At 40.5% G+C, this 23,735-nt stretch overlaps 2 protein-coding genes across 9 annotated transcripts; one reads left to right on the forward strand and one right to left on the reverse strand.

The window, feature by feature from the left end:
* Positions 1 to 863: 863 nt before the first annotated feature.
* On the forward strand, positions 864 to 8,714 carry znf362b (zinc finger protein 362b). 6 transcript variants are annotated; one of them, XM_046398195.1, is made up of 9 exons: positions 864 to 1,099; positions 2,941 to 3,004; positions 3,309 to 3,543; positions 3,730 to 3,834; positions 4,015 to 4,333; positions 5,074 to 5,298; positions 5,644 to 5,722; positions 5,901 to 6,059; positions 6,536 to 8,714. In XM_046398195.1, the coding sequence occupies exons 2-9, from the start codon at positions 2,942 to 2,944 to the stop codon at positions 6,650 to 6,652; spliced, it is 1,302 nt and encodes a 433-aa protein (XP_046254151.1). In that variant the 5' UTR covers positions 864 to 1,099; position 2,941; the 3' UTR covers positions 6,653 to 8,714. The 6 variants fall into 6 exon arrangements, with proteins under 6 accessions (XP_046254151.1, XP_046254148.1, XP_046254152.1 ...); XM_046398192.1 differs by having other exon boundaries at positions 867 to 1,099; positions 3,282 to 3,543; XM_046398196.1 differs by lacking the exon at positions 864 to 1,099 and adding an exon at positions 1,135 to 1,744.
* Positions 8,715 to 8,798: 84 nt separating this feature from the next.
* Positions 8,799 to 23,689, reverse strand: ccdc30 (coiled-coil domain containing 30). Of its 3 annotated transcripts, none has more exons than XM_046398189.1 (27): positions 23,354 to 23,689; positions 22,327 to 22,556; positions 21,096 to 21,278; positions 20,807 to 20,927; positions 20,320 to 20,510; positions 19,781 to 19,855; positions 19,162 to 19,318; positions 18,579 to 18,650; positions 17,626 to 17,741; positions 17,445 to 17,539; positions 17,157 to 17,349; positions 16,824 to 16,922; positions 15,823 to 15,951; positions 15,601 to 15,738; positions 15,096 to 15,274; positions 14,624 to 14,891; positions 14,194 to 14,316; positions 13,769 to 13,939; positions 13,292 to 13,501; positions 12,745 to 12,902; positions 12,461 to 12,626; positions 11,878 to 11,999; positions 11,591 to 11,732; positions 11,339 to 11,475; positions 10,940 to 11,057; positions 10,600 to 10,667; positions 8,799 to 10,434 (listed from the first exon to the last, which is right to left on the reverse strand). In XM_046398189.1, exons 2-27 carry the CDS (start codon positions 22,345 to 22,347, stop codon positions 10,227 to 10,229), a joined length of 3,660 nt encoding a protein of 1,219 aa, XP_046254145.1. In that variant the 5' UTR covers positions 22,348 to 22,556; positions 23,354 to 23,689; the 3' UTR covers positions 8,799 to 10,226. The 3 variants fall into 3 exon arrangements, with proteins under 3 accessions (XP_046254145.1, XP_046254146.1, XP_046254147.1); XM_046398190.1 differs by having other exon boundaries at positions 10,600 to 10,664; positions 23,354 to 23,688; XM_046398191.1 differs by lacking the exon at positions 19,781 to 19,855 and having other exon boundaries at positions 23,354 to 23,687.
* Between the last annotated feature and the right edge of the window lie 46 nt (positions 23,690 to 23,735).

The following is a 23,735-nucleotide window of genomic DNA, read 5'->3' on the forward strand; positions in this document are numbered from 1 at the left end:
TATGGTTAACAGAACAAGTTACTGGTTTTGAAGCCATTCCAGTGTTTCACACCATGCAGGTTTTGGTATTTGTCACAGAGGACACTGAAATTTTATCACAATGACATAAATTTCTAACTTAATACACAACAATCAGACTACGAAATACTGTTAATAAGAATAGCTCCTGTGTGTTGTGCGAAGTGCTGGCAGCAAAAGAAGAGAAACTTCCAGAAAATTAAAATTAATGAAGTGGCTGCTGGATAAATGTAACCAAACCAGCTGTTTGGTCTCAAACGTACCCCTAACAAACCCTTTGACATGCCATGGTCAACCCAACATGTTTCACACAAACACTCTTCTGAATCCAACAGGACTTTTAAAATTACTAGTACAATTACAGTATCTTTCAACATTCTAGTAAATTGTATATTTAAAAAGATACAGACATGAGCACAATAAAAAAATACTGTATTTTCCAATTGTAACATAAAAACTGAAAAAAATAAATAAATAAATAAAAAATCAAGGAACAAGGATGTCTTTATTATCCAGAGACAAGTTGTTATAGACAGCAGTAGCCTATACTCACCTCAGCAGGACATATGTACAAGCTAAAAGACATGAAAAACACATAAAAATGACAGCACGAAAATGTAAAAATAAAAAATAATACTAGAAATCTGCAGGGTTGTATTTATTTATATGTATATATATATATATTGCATCCTACCTCAATTTTTACGTTGCATTAATACACATTTTTATGGATGTGATTTGTTGCTGTTTCGTTGATATGTCATGACTGAGTGCTACTTCCACCACTGCAAATCTGCTGTCTAAATCCAACCCAAACACACGCTGAAATAACGTTATTAGACTCATCATAGATGCGCTGGCCATTAAACGTGAATTAAGTGTGTCACCGTGTAAAAGACCAAAAGCAACATTAGCAGGATATATCCCACTATCTGTCTGTGTCGTACTGAGCCTGCAGCAGCACCCAGAAGTGAACAAAGCGACCCGGAAGCGGTGGTCCGACTAGAGGCAGGCAGAAAGAACATCAACCTTTTATATTAAAGCTGTACTCGCAAGACAATATCTGCAATCAGGACACAAGGTATTTGTGCATGTCTTTTCGTGTCTTCACGCTGTGCATTTCTCTAAAAGGCGATAGTCTACTAAACGCGTGCATTGTGCACAAAATGCAATTGCTGTCCTTTGATTCGCCCAAAAGTTGCAGAATGTGGGAAAAAAAGCAGCCCTAAAAGTGAAATTTGTTTAAGATGGCACAGCGTATTTCGGGACACAGAGCGTTGTGCGTCCGTTATGTGTTGACCTTAACGCATTGGTACGGTTGTTTTAATCGGTATGGTGTTTTGGGTCGAGCCTGCATCTTGTCCGTTTCCGTGCTGTCTTTGCATTGCATGGTTGTTGTAGGAAGTGTCAGTTTTTTTAAGAGGTGGGGAGGCCGGGCTATTCAAACCTGCAATTCGCCGTAAACAATCATTCATGCCTTTGACATGATAAACACACCTTTGTGCTCCCGTCGGCCGTTTCTCATCCCCATCACCGTCCTCATGACAGAATCTTCATGCTCCTAAATTTTTGGGGTCTGCAGAATATGGCGTCCCGCCTTATAAAAATAAGGCTGCCATTTTTGTTTCTCTTTTGTCTGGAAATGTTTAAAGAAAACTGTCTGAGAATGTCTGAGCCGCACCGGCAGTGTCTATCCGTGAGCCCCTGTCTCAGTGTGAGGCCAGAGGTGATCTCAGACAGGCGACACGTCCGAAAAGTCAACGAATGGAAAGTTTTTTTTCATTGCGTTTGTCTGAAAATTTAAAGCGACGTCCACTTATTTTCAGGAATTCACCCTCAGACAAAAGGAACTGAGAGGCTAAATCTCCAAGCTAAACGGCTAAGGCACAGTCAGGCTAATGTGTTTTTATAAGTGACAGGATATTTCTAGGTGACATTTCGCTGTTTGACCTGTGTAAAGTTAAAGGTGACACCGTAGGCCTAATTTATACACACGCTATTAGCATAAATGTAACATAGCAAGTTTTTACAGTGTTTTAGCCCTAACATCTTTATTCGAGGACATTTTTTAATTAAATTATTCATTTTACCTGCGAGGTTAGTGCAAGTCCTATTTAAAATAACCTTATGAATAATCTTAATAATCAAACAAATTTTAACTCAAGGTCCACTTACTATGTTTTTTCTTTTTTTTTTTTCTTTTTAACTGAATCCCATGAGCTTCCTCAGTGGATTAAGTTTGTTCATGATAACTGAGCCCTCTTTATGACATGTGTGCAAACTCCATCTGCCAGGGAAAGCCATGAGATGCAGATGAAAGCAGATGAAAAATGTAGAAAGTGAACCTTTCAAGTGAAATCTTCAATCTAATCTTCAGTCTATTCAACACCAGCCTAAATGACATTAAATCACCTTCACTTTGCATTCATTGTGCACATAAGCCCGTAAAACCCAAAGCCAAACTTTTACATGCATACACGTGGCTTTCTTGATTAACCCACTGTCCTCTCTACTTGCTGTTGAGGAAAATGCAAAATCACTCAATTGGTAATTAAATTAAGAATTGGTATGCTATGCTTATGGAAAAGATATATAATAATGTCCCCTATTCAGTGAAAGTAATGTGTCCCAAAATCTGTCTCACACATATTTATATTTAGTCTTGCAGTAGTCTTAAAATGGTCAAACTTTCTGTTATCTATCAGTGCTCAGTCTGAGTCTGAACAAAATCTGTGCTTGGTGGACAAGTGGAGCACTACATATTTTGTTTAGAATATATTTGTTCACTTTGCAGTTTGAAAAGCAGTGCTTTCCATCATTAACTCCTCTCTGATAGCAGCTAATAAATGTGTAGTAAAATAACAGCTCGTTAAGTTTAACTTGACTTTTGAATGTGGCTGCAATGAATGTTATTCATTTCAGGATGGCAGAGCCTCGATTTAACAACCCGTATTTCTGGCCGCCACCTCCATCCATGCCAGGCCAGGTAAGTCCACTCTTAACATGTAATTACTGTGACATTTCCACCTTTAATTGCCATTTGTGTCCATGTGTGAATGTCTGTTCACCTGTCAGCACTGTCTGTCAGTGAAATAAACTCTCAAAATGATTCAGTCACAGTTGGTTCTTGTAGATTAAACAAAAAAATGGATTGTACTGTGTGCTGGTCAGTGTTTTCTGTCCTGGGATGTGTTTCTGGGGCGTGAATGACATTCACACACGGTGACTGTTTTCTGTTGAGCATGACCCGTTAACCCTTTCAGCTGGATAACCTGGTGCTCATTAACAAGATCAAGGAGCAGCTGATGGCTGAGAAGATCCGACCCCTGCACCTGCCGCCTACCTCCACCCCTTCCCAGCAGCCTTTGCTGGTGCCAACCTCATCCCCGGATGGTAGCGCTCAGCACGGCATGTCGGTGCCAAAGCCTCAGCCACAGCAGGTGCCGAGCCACCACCCACAGCCGCAGGGCTCTGGACAACCAGACATCGCTCTGCATGCTCGCCCTGCCTCCAGCTCTGGACCAGGTACAGTCTTCACTTTCTTCATCAAATAATTATAAATGAGGACCTCTAGTTTCTATAGACCACTATGATTGACTCAACATTGTGCGGTATACTTAGGTGTGATCATAAGACAGCATAAGGTCTGTCTATGTCGATACATGTTTTACCGTTCACTGATTTAAACTGCCATCACCTGACAACTTCCAGATGGAAATATGGACGACAAGTCAGCAGTGAAGGCCAAAGGACTGTGGGAGGACTGGCACATGAGACAACTCAGCGAGCAACAAGGCCGGATCAACCATCGCCCAGGTACTGCAATCATCTGCTGACATGGTGAAATGTCTTGAAGAACATCAGGCTCTGAAGAAAAATTGTCCCTAAAATATTTAGTTTATCACTAAAACTTTCAAAAACAATGACGGGGTGATTAAAATACTGTTGTTGCTCTAGGTGTTGGTGTTACACCAGTTTTGGTTTTCACTTGCACAGGTCTGGCTCCTTCGTCCCGACCCGACAGCCACAACACCTCAGAGGCCCTGACCCCCACAACTCCAACCTCCAGCAGCCACAACCGTCTGGGCGGAGCTCCCTCTGTGAATATCATCTCTGGGCTGGCGAGTGGCCCTGGCATGGACCACATGAAAGCTGGAGGCCTGGCTGGGCTCTTGGGCCCACCACCCAAGGCACCCCGGGGACGGAAGAAGATCAAAGCTGAAAACCCCTCTGGTCCTCTGCTGGTTGTGCCATACCCAATCCTAGCTGACCAGGGCTGTGTCACCGTCGCACCCAAAGAGGGCAAAACCTACAGGTTGGCCACAAGAAGCTGCTGCTCTCATTTTCAAGCCTTTACTGCTGCACAGGGAGAAGGATATTAACTTTTACTGCTGGTCTTGCAAAGCCAATTCAAAGATTTAATTGTGGTCTGCAAAAGATCAATAGACATTTGCTTGAGACAAGTTTTAAGTAGACTGTAGATGATGCCGATGTGCTCCTTTTCACCTGCATGTCAATATAAACCATCTTTACCTAACTGGGTGAATGCTTCACTCAGTGGACTGTCAGTAGATCTTTTCCTTATCTCCTGGAAAAACACGGCAATTCAGAGGCACTGACTCACATAGTTATTTTAATGATCCAACTTCCAGGCAAACTGAAGTGATTCTCGTTAAATTGTTTTCCTCAGTAAAACCTTATAGTAAAACATGGGCTTGTAAGACTTAATTTGTGAGGTTAACAGTGCAGGTCTGTTGGAATTTCTGTAAATAATTGGATACTAAACCATTACGTACTTCTTAAGAATTGACTTCAGTTCCTACCCTCCTAGTTTGGATGTAGATAATGATTCAGAATTACTTTGCTTTACGTGACTTGAAAATGAAGTCTTTTGGTATTTGGACAGGAATGCTTTAAAACTTTTGAAAAAATTAAGCTTGTTATGCTGTATAGTCTCTTTCAGTCTCCTTTGTAACCATGTTTGAACTTCACTTGACTGCAATGGCCCAATCTGATCATGTTTATATATTTTTGTGTCCCTTCTCCGTCACCAAGATGCAAAGTGTGCCCACTCACTTTCTTAACCAAGTCAGAGATGCAGATTCACTCCAAGTCCCACACGGAGGCCAAACCACACAAGTGTCCCCACTGCTCCAAGACATTCGCTAATGCCTCCTACCTGTCCCAGCACCTGCGCATCCACCTGGGGATCAAACCCTACCACTGTTCTTACTGCGAGAACTCATTCCGTCAGCTGTCACACCTCCAACAGCACACCAGGTTAGTCCAGCTGTGAACACAAAGCAGGGGAAGTGTGGTTAATGAGGGGAAAATATAAAGCCACTGAGCAGGTCCTGCTAACATGCTGTGTTATACTTGGGCAACTGAAAAGTGACACAAAATGGTGACAGATTACTAGTTTGTGCCCCATTCTGATGGAGTTCTTCCTGCTGAGAAATTATGTGCTTACATCACTTTTCTCAATCAAATCTGAAATCAGAAATATGTGACGTGAAGTTCAGATTATAGAATCTGTTCATTTGCGGTCGTGTCTCATCAATAAAAGTCAATAAAAGCAAAATCGTGTGTTAATTCTAACTTTTTTGATCCCATTCTTTGCCACAGAATCCACACTGGCGACAGACCTTATAAATGTGCTCACCCCGGATGTGAAAAGGCTTTTACCCAACTGTCCAACCTCCAGGTCAGCATGTGGTCACAAACATTAATTCTGCATTGCTAGATATTACAGCATCAGCTGTTATGTTACACTGAGGCAGACAACACCAGAGTGCACAGTGTAGCAAAGACATACACATGTTAATTGATTTGTGAATTACAGATGTTCAAATCAATGTTTGTCTGTGTTTCTTTTCTAACAGTCTCACCAGAGGCAACACAATAAAGACAAGCCGTATAAATGTCCTAATTGCTATCGTGCCTACTCAGACTCAGCATCTCTGCAGATCCACTTGTCGGCGCACGCCATCAAAAACGCTAAGGCCTACTGCTGTAGTATGTGTGGCCGGGCATACACCTCAGTGAGTAAATCAAAGGTTATCTGTTTAGCATCTTCTTGTATGTCAGATACAGATATGCCCTTAGATGGATGGGTTATATCTTAGTAGAACTATTAATGTGATATATAACTATTCACCACATATATATATATGTATATATATATATGTGTGTGTGTGTGTGTGTGTGTGTGATTAATCAAGAAAATATTCTGCAGACTAATCTAAAAATAATTGATAGCTGCAGCCTTTTAAAAGTTTTTCTTAAGACAAAGTCAGGCTCCTTGAGAGGAGCTTATTATTTTTTAACAAGCCCGCCTTGCTCGATCCACTAATGTCAAAAAAATGTCAGTAAGCAGTAATTTAAGAAATTTTCTGTGATTGCTAATAAATATTTGAATTTAAGGGAGGGCAGGGTATTTTAGGCTGATGTCCAGACTGTTGTTTTAATGGCTGCTATTTCATTTTGGACCATTTGGTGTGTTTTCTTGTCTTTTTAGGAGACTTACCTTATGAAGCACATGTCCAAACACACAGTGGTGGAGCACCTAGTGAGCCACCAGTCGCCTCAGAGGACCGAGTCGCCCAGCATCCCAATACGTATCTCCCTAATCTGAGCTCCCCACCCGCTCAGCAGCAGGTCAGAATCAAAGTCTAGCAGCTGGAGCTTATGAGGCCCTGCACCCACAGCCATCTACATAAGGCTTACATTAGCATTATGACAGCTGACATAAGCATTCAGTAAACTGGCTGCCTCCATCCATCTTGACACAGGCCATCTGTCAAAAATGAGCACAGCGTTATTTTGTGAATGTAACAGTACAGCTAGATGTTGTCCGGAGGATCGAGTGGCAAAGAATGTCTTGCGTCAGATTTAATAAGCACTTTCGTAAGCGTCATGTAAACTGCCGGATGCATTGGCCATAAGAAATGTTTTAGTTTAGTTGTTTTCTCTCTCTTCCATGAAATGGGTTTCCAAAATGTGCCAGATGATATTTGCCCTTATAAAGAATTGAGAAAGTAGAAAAAAATGTTTGCTGGGTGTATTCTGGAGACATCCAAAGATAATCTTAAAGCACTTTTAGGCCTTGTGGTTTTGGCTCAAATTGTTTCAATCTTGTTGGATGGATAATGCCAAAGGGCATTAATTGTGGCAGCTAAGAGTACTGACTGTGTATAAATAACAGTCTTTTCTGTTACTTTCACTGTTTTTACTCACATTTACAGGGTCATCTAAAAAGAAAGGCAATCGGTAGATGACAATTTTAATGATTGTATTAAGGAGTTGTATTATTGATTTGGGGAGCAAAAGACGACAGAGCAACATGTAAGGGAAGAAGGATGAATGTTTGTTTTTATTTTTTAATTTCCAAAACCTTTCACTCCATATTTGATGTTCACCTTTTATGGCACCTTTATGATCATAGCATATGATCAAAGAAACACTGCTTCTTACATTATGTTTTCAACACGTCCCATTGACTAGTGCCATATATATGAACCTTGTAGAGGTTTAAAGAGAAAGCAAATCTTGTCATAGAGTGCGTCAGTTTTCGCTGCTCAGCTTAGCGTTGACTCTTGTTTTCTAATTATTAGAGGCTGAATACATTGCACATTTGTCAGTGCCAGCTCTACTTTCCTCAGCCCTACTTTCAAAATACACCTCAGCCGAAATTAAATTTAAAATCTAAACATTGGACCAAAATGTGAAGTTACTGTACAGCTACTCTGACCCAGTTAAGTATTTTTTTTTTAAAATCCTTAATAAGCTTTACCCATTTGGAATAAACTGCAGTATAAGTCATATTCCATAGGTATATTATGAGTTGATGTGGAGATAATGCTTCTCCTTTTGATTTTTCTTTTCTCTTTAGTATTCTTTTTATTGTACACAGTATTGTTGTATTTTTACTGTAACTTTAACCTCTGGATGGTACTACTAGGGTACCCTGCATTCTTCAGGGCACTTCAGAAAAGGTGCTACAGCTAGGCGTTACGTTGGAGATGGAACTGAGAATAATGTAAATTACATATACAGTATATAGTATGTTTTCAAAAGAATAAAAACTTATTACTCAAGCCACTGGCCTGACAACATTTACGCCAACAACAGACCCTGCCTCTTCAACTTACTTTCTCTCTCTCTCTCACTCTCTCTTTTGAGATAATGGGAAAATGTACATGTTGCTGTACTGTAAAACATGTTACTCATTTATAGTACCTACTTTAAGTTTTCATAAACATGTTCTGTTTGGATTTCGTAAATTTACGTATGAGCTTACTGTAATTATTTTAGTCTACCCGTATGTTATTAATATTCATGTTTTATATCAGTTATTTACATGTAAGCCTTAACTGTTTTATCATCCCATTTCCATTACTCTGTATTGTGTTCTGCAGTATTCAGTCGTGTAAACATTTTTATTTTTTTCCTTCCGCATGGAGTTCCTGAGCTGTAATCTGTATGATAACTGTTTAACCCATGTTCTCTATGAAAAGATATTGCGTAGATTTATTACACTTTTTCCTGTCTTGCATTGTGGTTTCATATACAGTTTCTAGACAACTAAATATGCACAGCCAAGACTGAGAAGTTAAACTAAGGTTATCAATGTTTAAAAAAGTAAAAAAAAGCTTTGTATCTTTACCTTGTTTAATAAACAGACTGTTATAAATTCATCTGTGATTGATTTTTCAAAACCTGTAACTGCGTTTTATTTATTTTTAGACAGCGTGAGACATTGGGGGAAAAAAATCAAACAGTTTGTTATCTATTCACTTTATTTATGAAAATATCTTTGTTTAAAAATGTATTCAAACAGATACAAAAGTCAAAGTTTCGTGCTCCATGTCTGTCACAAAAAGGCTTTTGTTATTCGATTTAGTCATGCAGCAGCAAGATAAATACTTCATCATTTTAGGCACATTGAAGACAAACAGACATTGTTTTCCACAGTGTACAACTCTACTATTGACACAAAATAATAATAGTGGCATGAAATGGTGAATGTGTGTTTTACTCCCATGTCATGTGCGTGTCTTTGTACAAGAGTACAAGTACCTTCTGATTGAGTGTCGCTGGAGAGAACCACCAAGGTTGACCCATGTCAAAAAAACAGCTCAGGATGTTAAAAATACACACAGAAAAGCTTCTGGAATTTGGTGGCTTTTTTCATTTTGGCTGTTTTTAACTAACTACAAGCAAATCTGCACATCCTGTTGTACATACAACACAGGAGTGGCTATAGCTGACAAGCAATAGGAGTGACAGATCTCAGAAAAGACCCCTATATCGAGACTGTTTACTACACTGTTATTAGACATAAAGTAACTCTGTAGTATTAATGTTATTCCTATGCATGATTTTGTAAACTAGTGAAAATGCTGATTTTTTTTTTTTTGGCACAGTAAATCCTTAAAGGTATAACGCCATAGGTGTTCTTTCAATTGAAAACACTGCCAAGATTTAATTTAACTGGGGTGAAATACGTGCCATTAATATACTATTATACCCACTGTTGTATTCCACTGCTACATTTTCAAAAAATGTAAACAAAAGTCAAACTTCTTATAAAGTGCTCAGTTTAAACTGCTCTCAATCAGATCTCCCTCCTGAAATGTCTTCTTGACATTTACATGGCTTTATCTTGTACCATCACATAAAAAAAAAAATCATAATAATCTTTTCCATAAGACAACAAGAAGCTTTCAAGCTTTCTAATTTGCTTTGGTGTGCTGACGCCAACAAGCGACAACAAACTTCTTCAGACACATGCACACGTATGTGTATACAAACAATATTGTGTCACATGTTTAGTTTCCAAATTAAATACTGTATTATATTCTGTTCCCTTTAAAATCAGTCAAAAATATATGATTAACATTTGCACATGCTTTTTTTTTCTTTTCAAATCCCCCAAAATTTAACCTTCATTCTGAACCTGGATCCATAAAACAGTACTTGAAGGTCAAATAAGAACCTGCTCTTCAAAAAAACAGAGATATCACCCTGAGCAGAACTGCAGTGGAAGCTCCCTTTCATTATTGTTGAATTTTAACAAAAATTATTTGCATTCTGCATATTTTTTCATTCCTTTATTCTGATTTTTGACTCCCAAGGAAGTGGGCGGATGCTGTAGTTCCACTTGCTGGTGGCTCACTGCTGTTACACAGACGGCAACCTCCAACCTCTCATACCTGGTCATTGTTATTAGAGCTCTCCTCCATGTTTTTGGTGTCTAGAGGAACCAATGGGGAGGTGAGATTCAGGTATCCCTGTTCTGGCGGCTGGTGTGTGGAGACAGACGCTCGAGTGTTGTCCACCACCACACGCTCCCCCACCTTGACGCGGCATATTGCATCCAGGATGTCCAATGGGTCACAAGAACCTGACGTTACGCTGGTGACACACACATATAGTGAGAAAAGTTCACATTCGAACATCTTATACGTAAGCCTAGAAAACAAGAAAATGAAGTTGGGAATTCTAAGCTAGAACCCAAATTATAAATATCAATCAATAAATAATTTCAACAAAACCTTTTGTTCTGCCAAACCATCTTACCTTAGTGTAGATGTATGCAGGATGCCATCACAGAGACTTTCAGAGGGGAGTGCTTTCTTGGTATTCTGCTGAGCATTTGAACCATTTATAATCACAACACACCAAAGTTTTTTTTTATTGTGATGGATGAAGGGACACACCACCCGTTTGATCTAGATGCTTCTCTTATCTTTAAAACATACAGACTCAGCTGCGATAGAATCCCTACACCATTTTCAGTCAAACAGCACACACTTCAATTAGGAGTTCATCTCACTAACATCTTTTTGAAGCAATAAAGGAAACCTTGAAATTTTGGTGGCATGTCCCATCGAGGCATAAAAGATCTGTATGGTGTTACCTCCAGGCCGTAGAATGACTGAACGTTCCTCAGGGCACGCTCTAAGGAACTGACTTGATTGGAGAGCTTTAGGGTTCTATCCTGAAGTTGTCTGTTTTCCACTTCTAAGACGTTGACCCTAGATCACACATTAAAATTCACACTCGCTCTTTCTTTTTACTGTGTTCAATGATCAAGTAGTTTTCCTTAACAATATTTCAAATCTTAGCTGAGATCCTGGTCAATGACAGCAGCAATGAGCTTCTTCACTCCACTTAATATACATGTACAGATTTGATATTCAAGCAAAATACTTTAATTCCTTTTGAAAAAAAAAAAGCCCTGAAGCTGCCACTTCAAAATAAATGGCATCAGATAGCAGTATAAAAAGCATTTCATGAGTGTGATTCATTAAGATACCTGTGTTGGACAGTGGAGGCCGTCCTCATGCCTTTAGTGCCCATTTCCTCTGCTTCATTTATCTTCTGTAACAGCTCCCTCTTCTCCTCCAAAAGCTTCTCATTTTCCTCTGTCACTGTATGGATCCTCTCCTTTTCCTGAAAGCCGGCAGGGAGGAGTCAAGAGGCAAAAGATATTTTTCTTTCTCTGACACAAACATGTCATATTTAGAAGTAAACGGTCTCAAAGAGTGTTCTGCATTGTGTGTGCGACCTTGTGCGAAAGGCTGGATGCCAGCACCAGGTCATTCTCCAGTTTTTGGATTATGCGGTCCCTCTGTGTAGTTGCCTTTAGAAAGACCTGCTTGGCCTGTCGCAGCTTGGTTTTGTGCTGACTCTGCTTTTCGTTGTACTTCCTGGTTGGGGGTGCAGAGGAAGTTAACCACAGCAAAAGCTACAATTTCTCCACGTGTCTTAATTACTTATTATGCTACAACCTTATTCAGATCAGAAAATACATAATAACTTGTTGCCAGAGATCATTTTATAATATAATCCCACCTGACGTGTGTGTCCAGTTGGAGGAGAACTTGCTGCAGCTCCCCCTGTAGTCTGTCACACTCCTGCTGACTAGCCACCAAGTCCTCCTGCAGTTTGTGGCTTGACTTCTGGCTTTCTCTTGCCTGTAGGACAAAAGTAACAACAATGTATGTATATTTCAATATTAATCAGGATCAGTCAGGAGCACTCAGCTTTTTGAAAAACATACAACAGGAGTAAAAAATAATTCTGTCTTATCAGGAACCTACTGGGTTGCAGCTATGTTTAAGCTCAGAGTCCACATAACCATTGTTTGGAGATGAGCTGTCAGCACAACAACTTACCTTATTTAACATCACTAATACTATTAATTGATCAGAACTTGTACTTAAGAAACGCAAGATTTCAAAACATCAAAAGATCAAAATTTGAATCCCGTGTCAGTCAAATTACATTGAAAAGCTAAATAAAGGCTGAGAACGTCAATGAATTTAAGATGAGAATCATAATTGATCAAAATTTTGAAATTGACATTGGCCAACCATGTTCAAAGCCCGGCAGTAGCAATGGCATCCGATGAACTGTTAGAACTGCTGCTGATTACCTCCTCTCTGGCCTTGCTAAGTTCAGCCTCCAGAATGGCCAAACGGGTGTCCAGTTGTTGGGCACGGTGGCTGAGCTCTGCATTGGTCCTGATCAGGGAGGCCTCGTTCAGCCTCAGGGAGCGCACCTGCTGCAGCAGCTCCTCTTCACGCTGCTCTAACAGCTTCCTGAGATTTAAAAAAATGTGGAAAGATGGACAGAAAGACTGTCAACAAGAGAATGAATCAGAACCAAGTAAACCAAGTAAAACTTGGGTGGATTCAGCTGCATTGTAGTTTTTGTGACCTGGTGATGTGCTCTTCCTGCTGTTTGGCTCTCAGGGCTGACAAGGTGTCAGACAGATCTCTGCTGTCCCTCTCCAGGCGGCTGCTCTCGCCAGCCCGGGCTTCCTCAATGCGCAGCTGGTGCTGGACACTCTTTAACTGCTGCTGCAGCTCCAACACCTGCCATCACAGCAGAGCCACACACTTCACTCAGTGACACAAACAGACAACATGAGCACCACAGTATCCTAAGGGCCGATTTCTTGAAGGATCAACATTATTAAAACTCAAGGGCATATTATGTCACAGAAATCATGTATTACTATGTAATGATATGCATGGCGATATGCAATATATTTAAATTGGTTAGTTGCAATACCACATCTTCATCTGTACAGCATTTTCAAGAGATGGGAAACCATACTCTATTAAAGACTCAGAATGCAGGTCTCAGTTAGCCAAAGAATGACAGAGTGGAAATAGTGGAATTTGTAATTATAAATCAATAACTTGCAACACTGGCAGAACCAGAGAACCAGATTTAGCATAATTCCCTGGAAGAAACTGACCTTCTTGTCAGCAGCAATGAGCCGCGCCCTCTCTGTCTGCAGGTCCTCCTGCAGACTGGTGGTAGCGCTGCGGTTTGTAGAGTTGCGTGCCAGTTCCAACTCCAGTTCCCTTATTTTCTGCTGCTGACGTTCACACTCAGCCACCTGAGTGTGGACGCTCTGCTCCACCTGGACCAGTTTAGTCTGGACCTGCTTCAGCTCTGCACAAAGCTGAGGGAAGCACATGAAATAACAGAATGTGCTCTCAGGAACAGATGCTCAACACCAGTGTAACAACTATTCTGACAATCACAGCTTTTTTGTGGCACTTTTCTTACGTGTTAACATTTAGGTTACAGTTTCACATTTGCTCATGGTAATTTACATTCACCGTGAGGTGGCTGGGTGAATAAGAGAGCAGTTAGTATGATGATTAAATTATAAATGTCAGAGGTATTCAGAAATTTCCAACGAGCAGTTGTGTATTTAGATACTGACCTTGAGTTTTTCCTGGTCCAACAGAGTGTTGTGTCTCTTCAGGTCCATGTTTTTCTCCTTCTCATAGCGCAGCTCTCTCTCTGCTGAGGCGAACAGACTCTGGGTCCTCTGCAGGTCCTGCTTCATCTGTTTCGCCTCATCTGCCTTCTGGCTCAGGACTAAGTCCTGGGACTGAAGAGGCACAAGAAAGACAGTTTGGATAGGTTTACGCTCAAGGGGAGTACAGAAAAATATAGGCAAGTGTACCCAGCTAATATTTTTGTCTGCTATATATCAAGTCAGTTTCACAATAATTAAATGAAGATTCAAATTCCATAAAAAGCATGATACAATGCTGGAACTACAGATCTGAAGGGACAGTAATTATTAGAGATTTTAAACTGAGCTGCAGAAGCAACAACAGGATGTGTTATAATCACACATACCTTGATTCGTGCCTCTGCTTCATTGGCCTGAGCCTGCAGGGCCAGTTGGTGTTGAGAGGCCAGCCTCCGCTCCTCCTCCAGCTTGTTCTGCAGATGATTCAGCTCCTGCTTCAAACATGAAAGCTACGAACACAGCACACGCACACACACACATACACATGAATATGTGATTCTGGCAGAACAAATTCCCTTTGTGCTTGCCTCCCTCTACTGGCAGGTCAAAGGTTAAGATCAGTTTCAGTGTTTGAACCAGAGTACTTTGAACCAGGGCTGTAATGTTGCAGGACATTTTACTCCACCCTGGTATGCCCAATTTCTGAACATCTAAATAATGCAATAGTCATACAAGATGACTGATTCACTTATAAAATATGATTCACTTAAAAAATATAAATCGAATGACCCTATCAAAGACATATAATCCAGGTACCTGATCCATGCACTCATCTGTGCTCCTCTCCACTGGACTGCACCTGGCTTCTACTTGAGCTGTGTGCAGGTTAGGCGTCTGGTTGCTAATAAGTGCTTCCTTTGTAGTGGAGAGCTGCTCTTGATGCCACTTGAGCTGCTCTTTGAGGTGCTGTATCTCAAGCTCCAGCCTCTGTCTTCCCCCCTCAGCTGTCAGCTTCTCCTGGATACTGAAGCTCAGCTTGGTCTGGAGCTCGGTAGTCTGCTGTCGCTCAGAAACCATCTCAGACCTGGGAAATATACACATTTTGCAAAACAAATAAGCTCTGGTGCTCCTATCCTGTCTTTTAACTGGCCATGATACAAGACAGAATTACTATTTGAAGCAGCACTACCACTTCTATCCCAACATCAATCCATTTCAACCCATGTCTCAGAATTACTACTGCATGAGTCAATACATTTCACCCTGTGAACACTTGGCTGATAATAACCTCAAGGCACTGTGTGCCGTCTGGAGGCTGCTGAGTTCAGCAGTTAGCCTGTCAGCCTGCTCCTGCAGCTGGTCAACCTGAAACCTGTTTTCCCTGAGGTCCTCCTGGGTCCTGTTACTGTCCTTGTAGCTTTCCAGCTCGCTCTGGAGTCTGTTGTGGGCACGCTCCATCTGGGCCAACTATAAGGCAGAGAGGAAACCAGATAGACTGAGAAAAACTCATTTTAGTGACGTCGATGTCAAAATGATGCATGCTGTAAACTTACCATTTTGATGTATAGATACTAAATATAGGCTATTTTCATATTATGTTCAAGCTGCCGCTTTTATGTAAACAATAATCATTTGTCATTATTTACAGGAGACATACATTTGCTTATTAACATTATGCTTTACTGCTCTATTTTGCACAACACACACTGAAGCTGTGGTCTATTCTGGGTGTTTTACTTATGAAATGTATTAGCAATGGAAAGCACACTAGTAGAATTGTAGAATTAACACACCTTTTCCTCCAGAACTGCTTTCTCCCCCTTGACTTGTGTGAGGCTCTTGATGAGTGTTTTTCCTTGTTGACATTCTGTCTGAAGGCTGTTGACCTCAAGTCTCAGCTTCTTCAGCTCTCGCTCACCTATCTGCAAAGTCTTTGGTGCAGAGATTTAGGGAATCATATACAGTTTCTGTGTGGCTTATAACTGTAGAATTACATACATATGTGCAGTCTTTACCTCCTTGTCTTTTTTGAGGGCGGCTTGAGCAGCACTGAGGTCTATCTCCAGCTGTTTCCTCCAGTCCTTCTCCTCAGTCAGACGAGCCTCTAACAAAGCCAGTCTCTCCTGGCTGCTGTCCCTCAGGTGCTTCATACGTGGACACAGGGGGACACACAGAGTATTTAAAGGTTGCAGTGAGCCATAGAATTTGCAGAGAAATAAACTCTTTTGACTTATATTCTTTCTCAAATTTAACTTTCTACATATGGCAATCTGAGAGGAAAGGATAACAAGAATTTTACTGTAAAGTAAAAGTTGTTTCTATATTATTCTATGTGTAAAAATTACTATATAATGTAACCTCTCATTTTTGCTGCACGTGTTGATGGCAGTATCTGTCTCTTTAATGTCCTGTTGCTTCTCATCATTAAAAGAACAATTCAAACTTTCTTGTACATTATAAGCATTAGGATTACACCTCGATGTACTTCAGAAGGAGCTTTGAATAAGCCACATAGACCAATTTTATATGGTATTATACCTATTTTACCACAAAGACACAAAGATGAGCTGTTGCTCTGTTCGAGCTGTTGGCCATTCTGATCATCTGATCAGAGCTGTTCTCTGTTCCTATTTTAAAACCAGAGGTGACCAGGTTTTGTGGTTGCAGCTCCTAAACTTTACCATTCCATCAGATCTGCTGAATCTATGGATTTCTTTAAGTGCTTGCTGAAAACTCATTTCTGTTGGTTAGCCCTCTTAAATATGACTAAATACTCTGTTTGCCTTTAGTTCTGTTTATTTTGATCATGTACCTCACTTTGTTTGTCTATGTATCATTCATATGTACATGCATGTGTGTGTGTGTGTATATACATACATATATGTACGTATACTTGAATTTGCATGTGTATTTCATCCTATTTGTGAAGCACTTTGTAACTGTTTTTAAATAAACTTGATTATTTTGTTATGAACACAGCAGAAATAATGATATTCAAAAGTGAGTAATTTCTTACCAGCTGCAAGTAGGACTCAGTGGGCTTGACCTCTTCTCCATTATTCAACATTTTTTCTTGGGCATCCTGCTTCTTCAGCTCTGCCTCCAGGCCTTTGATCTGTGTTGACCAGTTAACATTATTACTCAACCACTGGAGAGGCAGATATTTCTGAGACAGGTCCTGGACTAAGTTATTCTGGTCAAGGACTGACACTAATCAATAACCGTCAAACTAGCTTTCTTCACCCTCTTACGTGAAATGCTTACAAACCACAAAAATGGTCCACCACCCCTTTATCCCGCTAAGAAAATGGATCAAGATTTTGAGCATAAATTTTGTGCTGTTCATTACCCGCCTGTGAAGTCCCTCCAGTTCTCCCTCATGGCGGTGCCTCTCCTCCTTGCTGGCGTTCTGGGCCTCCCCCAGCAGGGCCTCCAGCTCCTCGTTCCTCTCCTCCAGCTCTTCCTGGTCCCTGCGTAGCTTCTGGAGTTGCCGTTGCAACTCCCTCATCTGTACAAGGCCATCTTCCATCGCCTCACGACACCTGACAGAGGACGGTGACTCAAATCATAAAGAGCACGTGGGAATTTTATCACATTATCAACCCTGATGCAGTTGTTGAGAAATCAGTGTATTTACCGTTTGTGAATGTAATCCTTTTCGTTGCAAGACAGATTGTTTTGAGATTCACTGCTGATGCTCATGTCCTTGCCATCTGCATCATTTATTGCCAGCTGGACAAACAGAGAACCGAACAATGCCTAGCTGCTGTAACAACATTTCTTTTTATTTTAATGGAGTAATTCAGTGAAATGCCAACCTGGTCCAGGAGGTTTTTCTTCTCAGACTCTAAAATGTGAACTCTCTCCCTCAGAGCTCTGTTCTCAGTATCTAGTCTGTCATTTTGCTCTTTGGCTTGCTGCAGCTTCATCATATCTGCAAAGAGACAAAATGATGGCTATGAATATCGAAGAAAATTATATCTGACGTTCTGCACAGGTTTCCTTTTAAAATGTGATTACATCACGGCATTATTCAACATTTTACATTATTTAATTATTATGATAATACTTATAACAGACTGCGGCAATTAATTGAATGTGGTCACAGTCTTGGAGAGTGGCTTTTTAATAAAGACATTGTGTTGAAACAGGTGTTTTGCTCAGCAAGTTTCAGATTTACTTGTTTATTCCTTAGCACAAACTAATGTTACATTAGTGACTTTGTCCAACTGTCTAGTGTATGTGACACTGTTTACTAGTCAAATGTCTTGCCAAACCATGGATGCATTTGGTAGCTGCTCTAAGATTTGATTAAGTGTCCTCAGAAAGTCAAAGATTAAGTCAAAACACGAAGAGTATGAAGGAATAGGGAAACAAAAGCCAACATAATGAAGCATTTCTCTCCAGTCTGATATAAGGAACAACAGAGGGTCCTATTTTTCAGGGCCACTGAGTAAATCAGCTTCTTAGTCAGGTAATACATGTGGTAGTAACTTATTCATTATCTGATTTACAGCCATTACATCAGTTACTAGGTTAGAAATTTATCTAAGCATGAAAAATATGAAAATAAATAATATCCCAACAATATTCTTTCCTATTGCAAATCCCAAAATTCACATACCAATTTCAAAACTCTCCAGCCAACCAGTATGTTATATGTATATAAGAATGAATATGTAATATACATTAATATGTCCAAACATTGGATCTGGTGTTAACATCACTCACTGAATGGCAGTTTTTAAAATCACACTCAAGTCTGTCTCACCACAGTGTTTCAGTTTGTCCACTTCCTTCCTCAGGTTCTCTACTTCCTGGACCGTTCCCTGAAGCTCAGATCCTGAGATTATAAGCATATTTTATATTTTATTTCATGAGGCTGAATATACATTTTCTACTCTTTCATGCTTTTTACAACATTTCATTCATCATTTCATATGTTGTGAACAGATTAGAATGTGAAGTTGTTAACCAAATCTGTAGCCTGACATAAAGTAATACTGATATGTCAGCAAGGTCTGAGGCAACCAGCTGGGCAGACATGTACAATTCACCTAATGCCACCATATATTTAACACCATCATGTGTATGTAGAACAGTGTTGTTCCAGCACAGCAAAGTAAAAAGAAAATACGGGCAGAAGGCACCACTACACACTTTAAGATGATTAGTCACAGGTAAGAGAAACTAAATCTGAGTCTATAAATTGTTATTCCAGGGTATGGGGATTGTTGCATATTATTCCTTTAATTCAAAAAACAATATACAAAACGAAAAGTGTATTAAGTCGTTAGAAACATCACATCAAACAGTTCTTTTAGGGACACATACTTCAAGTCTTTGCAACATACCACTTATGTCTAGGTTATTGTTCTTGGCAGCATCCAGCTCATTGGTGAGTCTGCGGATGTCCTGATGAGCCATTGCCAGCCTCCTAGACGCCTCTTCGAGGTCCCGCTCTAGCCGCTGACGCTCATTTCGCTCCCGAGAAATTTCCTCACTGTGGGCCTGATGCAAAAGAATGGCATGTGGATGGTTAGAGTGGGAGGAGTTCAGCAGGAATGAAGACTGGAGAAGCAAGTGGCCCAAAATGCTGCTGTAAGAGACATGCATTATTAGGTTTAGATTCATCATCACTGCAAGCCTGGAAAGGACCGAGAGCAATAAGATAAAATCTTGTAGAATGTCTGTGCTCAAAGTGATGCCAGTGGGACAAAACGTACACATGCTGTTACCCGTGGCATGCCATTACTATTCCATCCATCCAAGCGCTCTGTTAGAAAACTACATTCATATACATGTAGCTGAGACAAGCAGTGTCATCTGCATCATAGCAGTCATGCGCATGTCAGGGCACACTGTCTGCATGTTTCAAAAAGAAGTGGCACTCTGAAACAAGCCAGCAATGCTCTTTACCGCAACCTCAGCGTTAGTTACTTAGTTAGTACAAGCTGCGAGATAGACACCTACAGGAGTAATATTGTGTTTGCTCTGACCAGACCTGCGCAGCCCAAACAGCTTCTTCAATGGACTCTGGGATGAACACTGCTGAGAGGAAAGACCAATTTGTGTGGAATCACAACCAACACTGCTAGATAATAGAGTTTCCCTGTATCTTGTAAAAATCAGGTCCTTCTTTTCTCCGCAAACTTAATAACACAACCTGAAGTTATACTGACCTGTACCTCAGCTAAGCCACAATGACAGTTGTCTCACCTTTGTCACATTATCTGTGGTTTTCTATATATCGTCCCTCTGCTGCCTTAGCTCTTCCACCATCGTGTGGAAAATATATGTCACAGAGACACAGGGACTCACTTAACCACATTTATATGATCTTGGCATTGACCTTTTGTTAAAATAGGTAAATATGAAAATTCAATCCAACTGTAGACTGTACATTCACTAGTCAAGATGGTAGAGGCTGAGCACTTTCAGTGGAATGGTGAAAAGGAATTACACCACAGTAACAAGCCACCACCTCTGATATATGCACATCAGTCTTTTACCTGGTGCTGGACCTCCCTCAAGCTATCAGTGAGGCTCTGACTTTCCAGTCTCCTCTCAGCAGCCTCCAGCCTTTCCAGCAGTGTGGCCCTCTCCACCAGCAAGTAAGCCACCTGTTCACTGGGGCTGCTCAAACCCATCTCTCCAAGGTCCTCCTGAGCCAGCATCTCTGCCAGCTCCTTGCTTTGACTCTCTGGAAGAAAGAGGAGGTCTATGGTCGGTAGTTTGTCCAGCAAGACTGTGAAATAACATTTAGCACAAGTGACGTGGTATGGCAGCAGATTCACTATAAATATAAAGTAAATATCTAACTTGTATGTAATATATGCTCTGATATATTCACAAACCAATTTCAAACCATTCATGGCAAATAAAAGTTGTGAGCTGGGTGTGAAATATTCTGCTAAGGAGCCGTCATTGTAATCCATTCTAGGCTACAACTAGGAAAGAACCAAAGGTAAGCATGCATCCCATTTGCGCTGAATTCACCTTGTTGCTGTCTGATCTGGTGAAGCTCTTGTCGCAAGTGTTCATTGTCCCTCTCATAATCTGCAGTCAGACACTCACGCTCTTCCAGCAACCCACGAATATGTGCAACATAGCTTTCCACCTGGCAGATGAAAGAACAAAACATGCCATTTTAGGCAACTGGCATTGTTCTGTATCCATTTCAGAGATATGTGTAAGTGTTAATTAATCTTTCATCAAAGACAATCAGGTCAAAGGTTCCACGATGATGTCACAGTTGATGAACTAAAAGTGGAAAGAAAGTGTTCACCTCCTCCATCTCATTGGCCTGCTGGGTACGTAAAGTCCCCAGCTCCTCACTGGCTGACCGTAGCTTTGCCTCACTGTTGAGCAACTGCTGCCACAGGTGGCGCTGCCGGTCCTCAACACTGGCCCCTGGAGGCAAGCCATCCTCCTGAAGCCGCCTAGAAATCTGGTCCAGCTCTGTCCGTGCCTGAGAACCCAGAGAAGGGGCCGAATGTTTTGTAAGCAGATATCATATTAGGTAGTAAGGAATTAGTAAGTAAGGAATTGAACTACAAAGCTGCAGCTTGTACGATTTTGAATCCAGAACTATTCTCAAAATAAACGTGTGTGAATGAGTAGCTTTGCTCATACTGCTTGTCATTATAAGGCTTTACTTGTTATAGCATAATGCTTATTCCACTAAAGTGTCATTTAGCTAAAAGTTGATATTCTGAATTTCAGAGCTACATGCGCTGAATTTCCTTGACTTTGAATGCTTTAAGCTGCTGTACATGGCTTTTAAATATGTGACACACCTGCACTATAAATAGCAACATAATTTTACTTTTTACTTTACTTTTTAATTACTGACTAACAATGATCCAGTAAACTATTCTGTAAACCCCAACATTAACCAAAGTATTCAACATCAAGGTTGCTGGTCTTGCTGAAAACTGATCCATATGAGTGACAAACAGGAGAGAGCCACAACATCAGAGTAGCATGCCAGCACTAAACACCTGTTACTGAATTCAATACTGTACACTGTAGAGTATGTAACATGAGCAGGCCCCCCATGAAGCATTTAAATTACTCCAGGAGTGGTCACTGCACCAACAACATACACCATATTGTCACAAGCTGGGTATCAGGTCTCACATGCCTGTTGTACTTAAACATCGCACCAACTGGTCTTCGCTCTGGCCGTGGTGGAATTAAAAGATCAGACACTAACTACAACCACTGTCCTAATACTGAACTGTAATATTCCAACAGCCACTTTCTCATGGAACTCAATCAGCTTAATAAGTATAATATTGTTAAGCTGATCACAAAATAAAAATTACCAACAGGCACTGTGGCCAAGTGGACAAAAAAGGCAGCTGAAAACAACTAAACAAAGTCACAGTTTGAGTAGTTTGAAAGAGTTCACACAATTTCTATTAAATATTTCTGGTGTGGAACACTGGAACAAAGCATCTCACAGTGACTAGGACTATGTTATCTGTAAGCAAATTCACAGCGATAAATGTTACCTCTTCATGATCCATGGTCATACATTAGGTTTCATGAAGTTGCATCTGTGAATGTTGAACCTTTTCCTCAATGGTGAAAGCCCTGATCCCAAATGACAATTTAGTCTACATGGTAACCAACATAACTCAAGTTTTCAATGGTGTGGCAACGATCAGCAAATGCTCAAACTTTATCACTCCCATTGTTGTTGCGATTCATCCATGGAAACATCTCTTGTAACTGAGCTCCCCTGTGAAAAAACATAAAAATCAGACACTTTAGAACAATCCTCTCAAGTCATGTTAGGACCTGCAGTCGCAAAGTTAAAGATTAGACTAACTACTGTACCTCAGCTTAGACAGGCGCAGACAGGTACAGTTTTACAGCTGAGTTACATTTCATCTTCTGTGGCTATGCAAAGCTCCAAACTGATTAGTTATGTTTTCTGTTACAATGTTTTCAATAGGAATTTAACATGGACAGCAATATGGGTGACATTTCTGCTATCGAAGCATCTGTTTATACTGTACTGCACTACAAAGTGTTGCATTTAGCAACGAAATGTACACAAATTACCTGCAATGAGGACAGTGCTGATAATATTATTCCCAACAAGTAACGACTGTGGTGTTAAAAATCTTTGTTTTCCAGCTAACTACTATACCCAAAATGTCTGACGAGGAGGAGCAAGCGATGGTTTTGTAGGACAACAGCCACTTGCATTCCTTTTGACCACGCAAGCTCACTAGTCAAAAAGATGTGCATAGCTAAGAATCACAGATTTGCTTCAAGCTGTGTTATAGTGAGCTTGAAAATAACCAACACTGAAAACTGTGACCATCATCTGGGCTAAATAGTTAGCAAAGTTAGTTCCAAAGTTAACGTAGTAACGTATACTTCAAGTTCGGCTAAAGCTAACCCGCTAACGTTAGCCGTAGCTTTCTACAGTGACCGCTTGACAGCAAATGGTGAAAACTCCTGCTTGAATTCTAACTTCTTTGCACTGGTTAAGGTGGATATGCAGTGTGCGTTTAAATATTTACTTACCTTTCAAAGGACAAATGGGACAAGAAAGCCAAGTACTGAGAACAGGCGTGGTGGAGTGAATTGGCTTCTACTAGCACCTAGGCAACGGACCGTACCATTGAAATGTTGCAGGGAACAGCAGACCGAGATAGCTGGAATCTACCAATTTGTTGACGTTCGTTTAAGATTAGTAACACGAGATAATCTGTTTATATATGCGGTACCAATCAATATCCTGTTTTATCCACTGTTCTCAGTCGTAGTTAATACGCACTGTTTTGGTGAAGGATTTCTCATTAATCCATGAATGTAAACACCAGGGGGCGACAAACTTAACATTTTTTCTTTCCTCCTGAAAGGTGAAAGATCAGTATTCGGACTATGCTCAATCTTCCTGCAATAA

This window comes from Scatophagus argus, chromosome 8 (assembly GCF_020382885.2).
Source record: "Scatophagus argus isolate fScaArg1 chromosome 8, fScaArg1.pri, whole genome shotgun sequence".
NCBI classification, from domain to species: domain Eukaryota; kingdom Metazoa; phylum Chordata; class Actinopteri; family Scatophagidae; genus Scatophagus; species Scatophagus argus.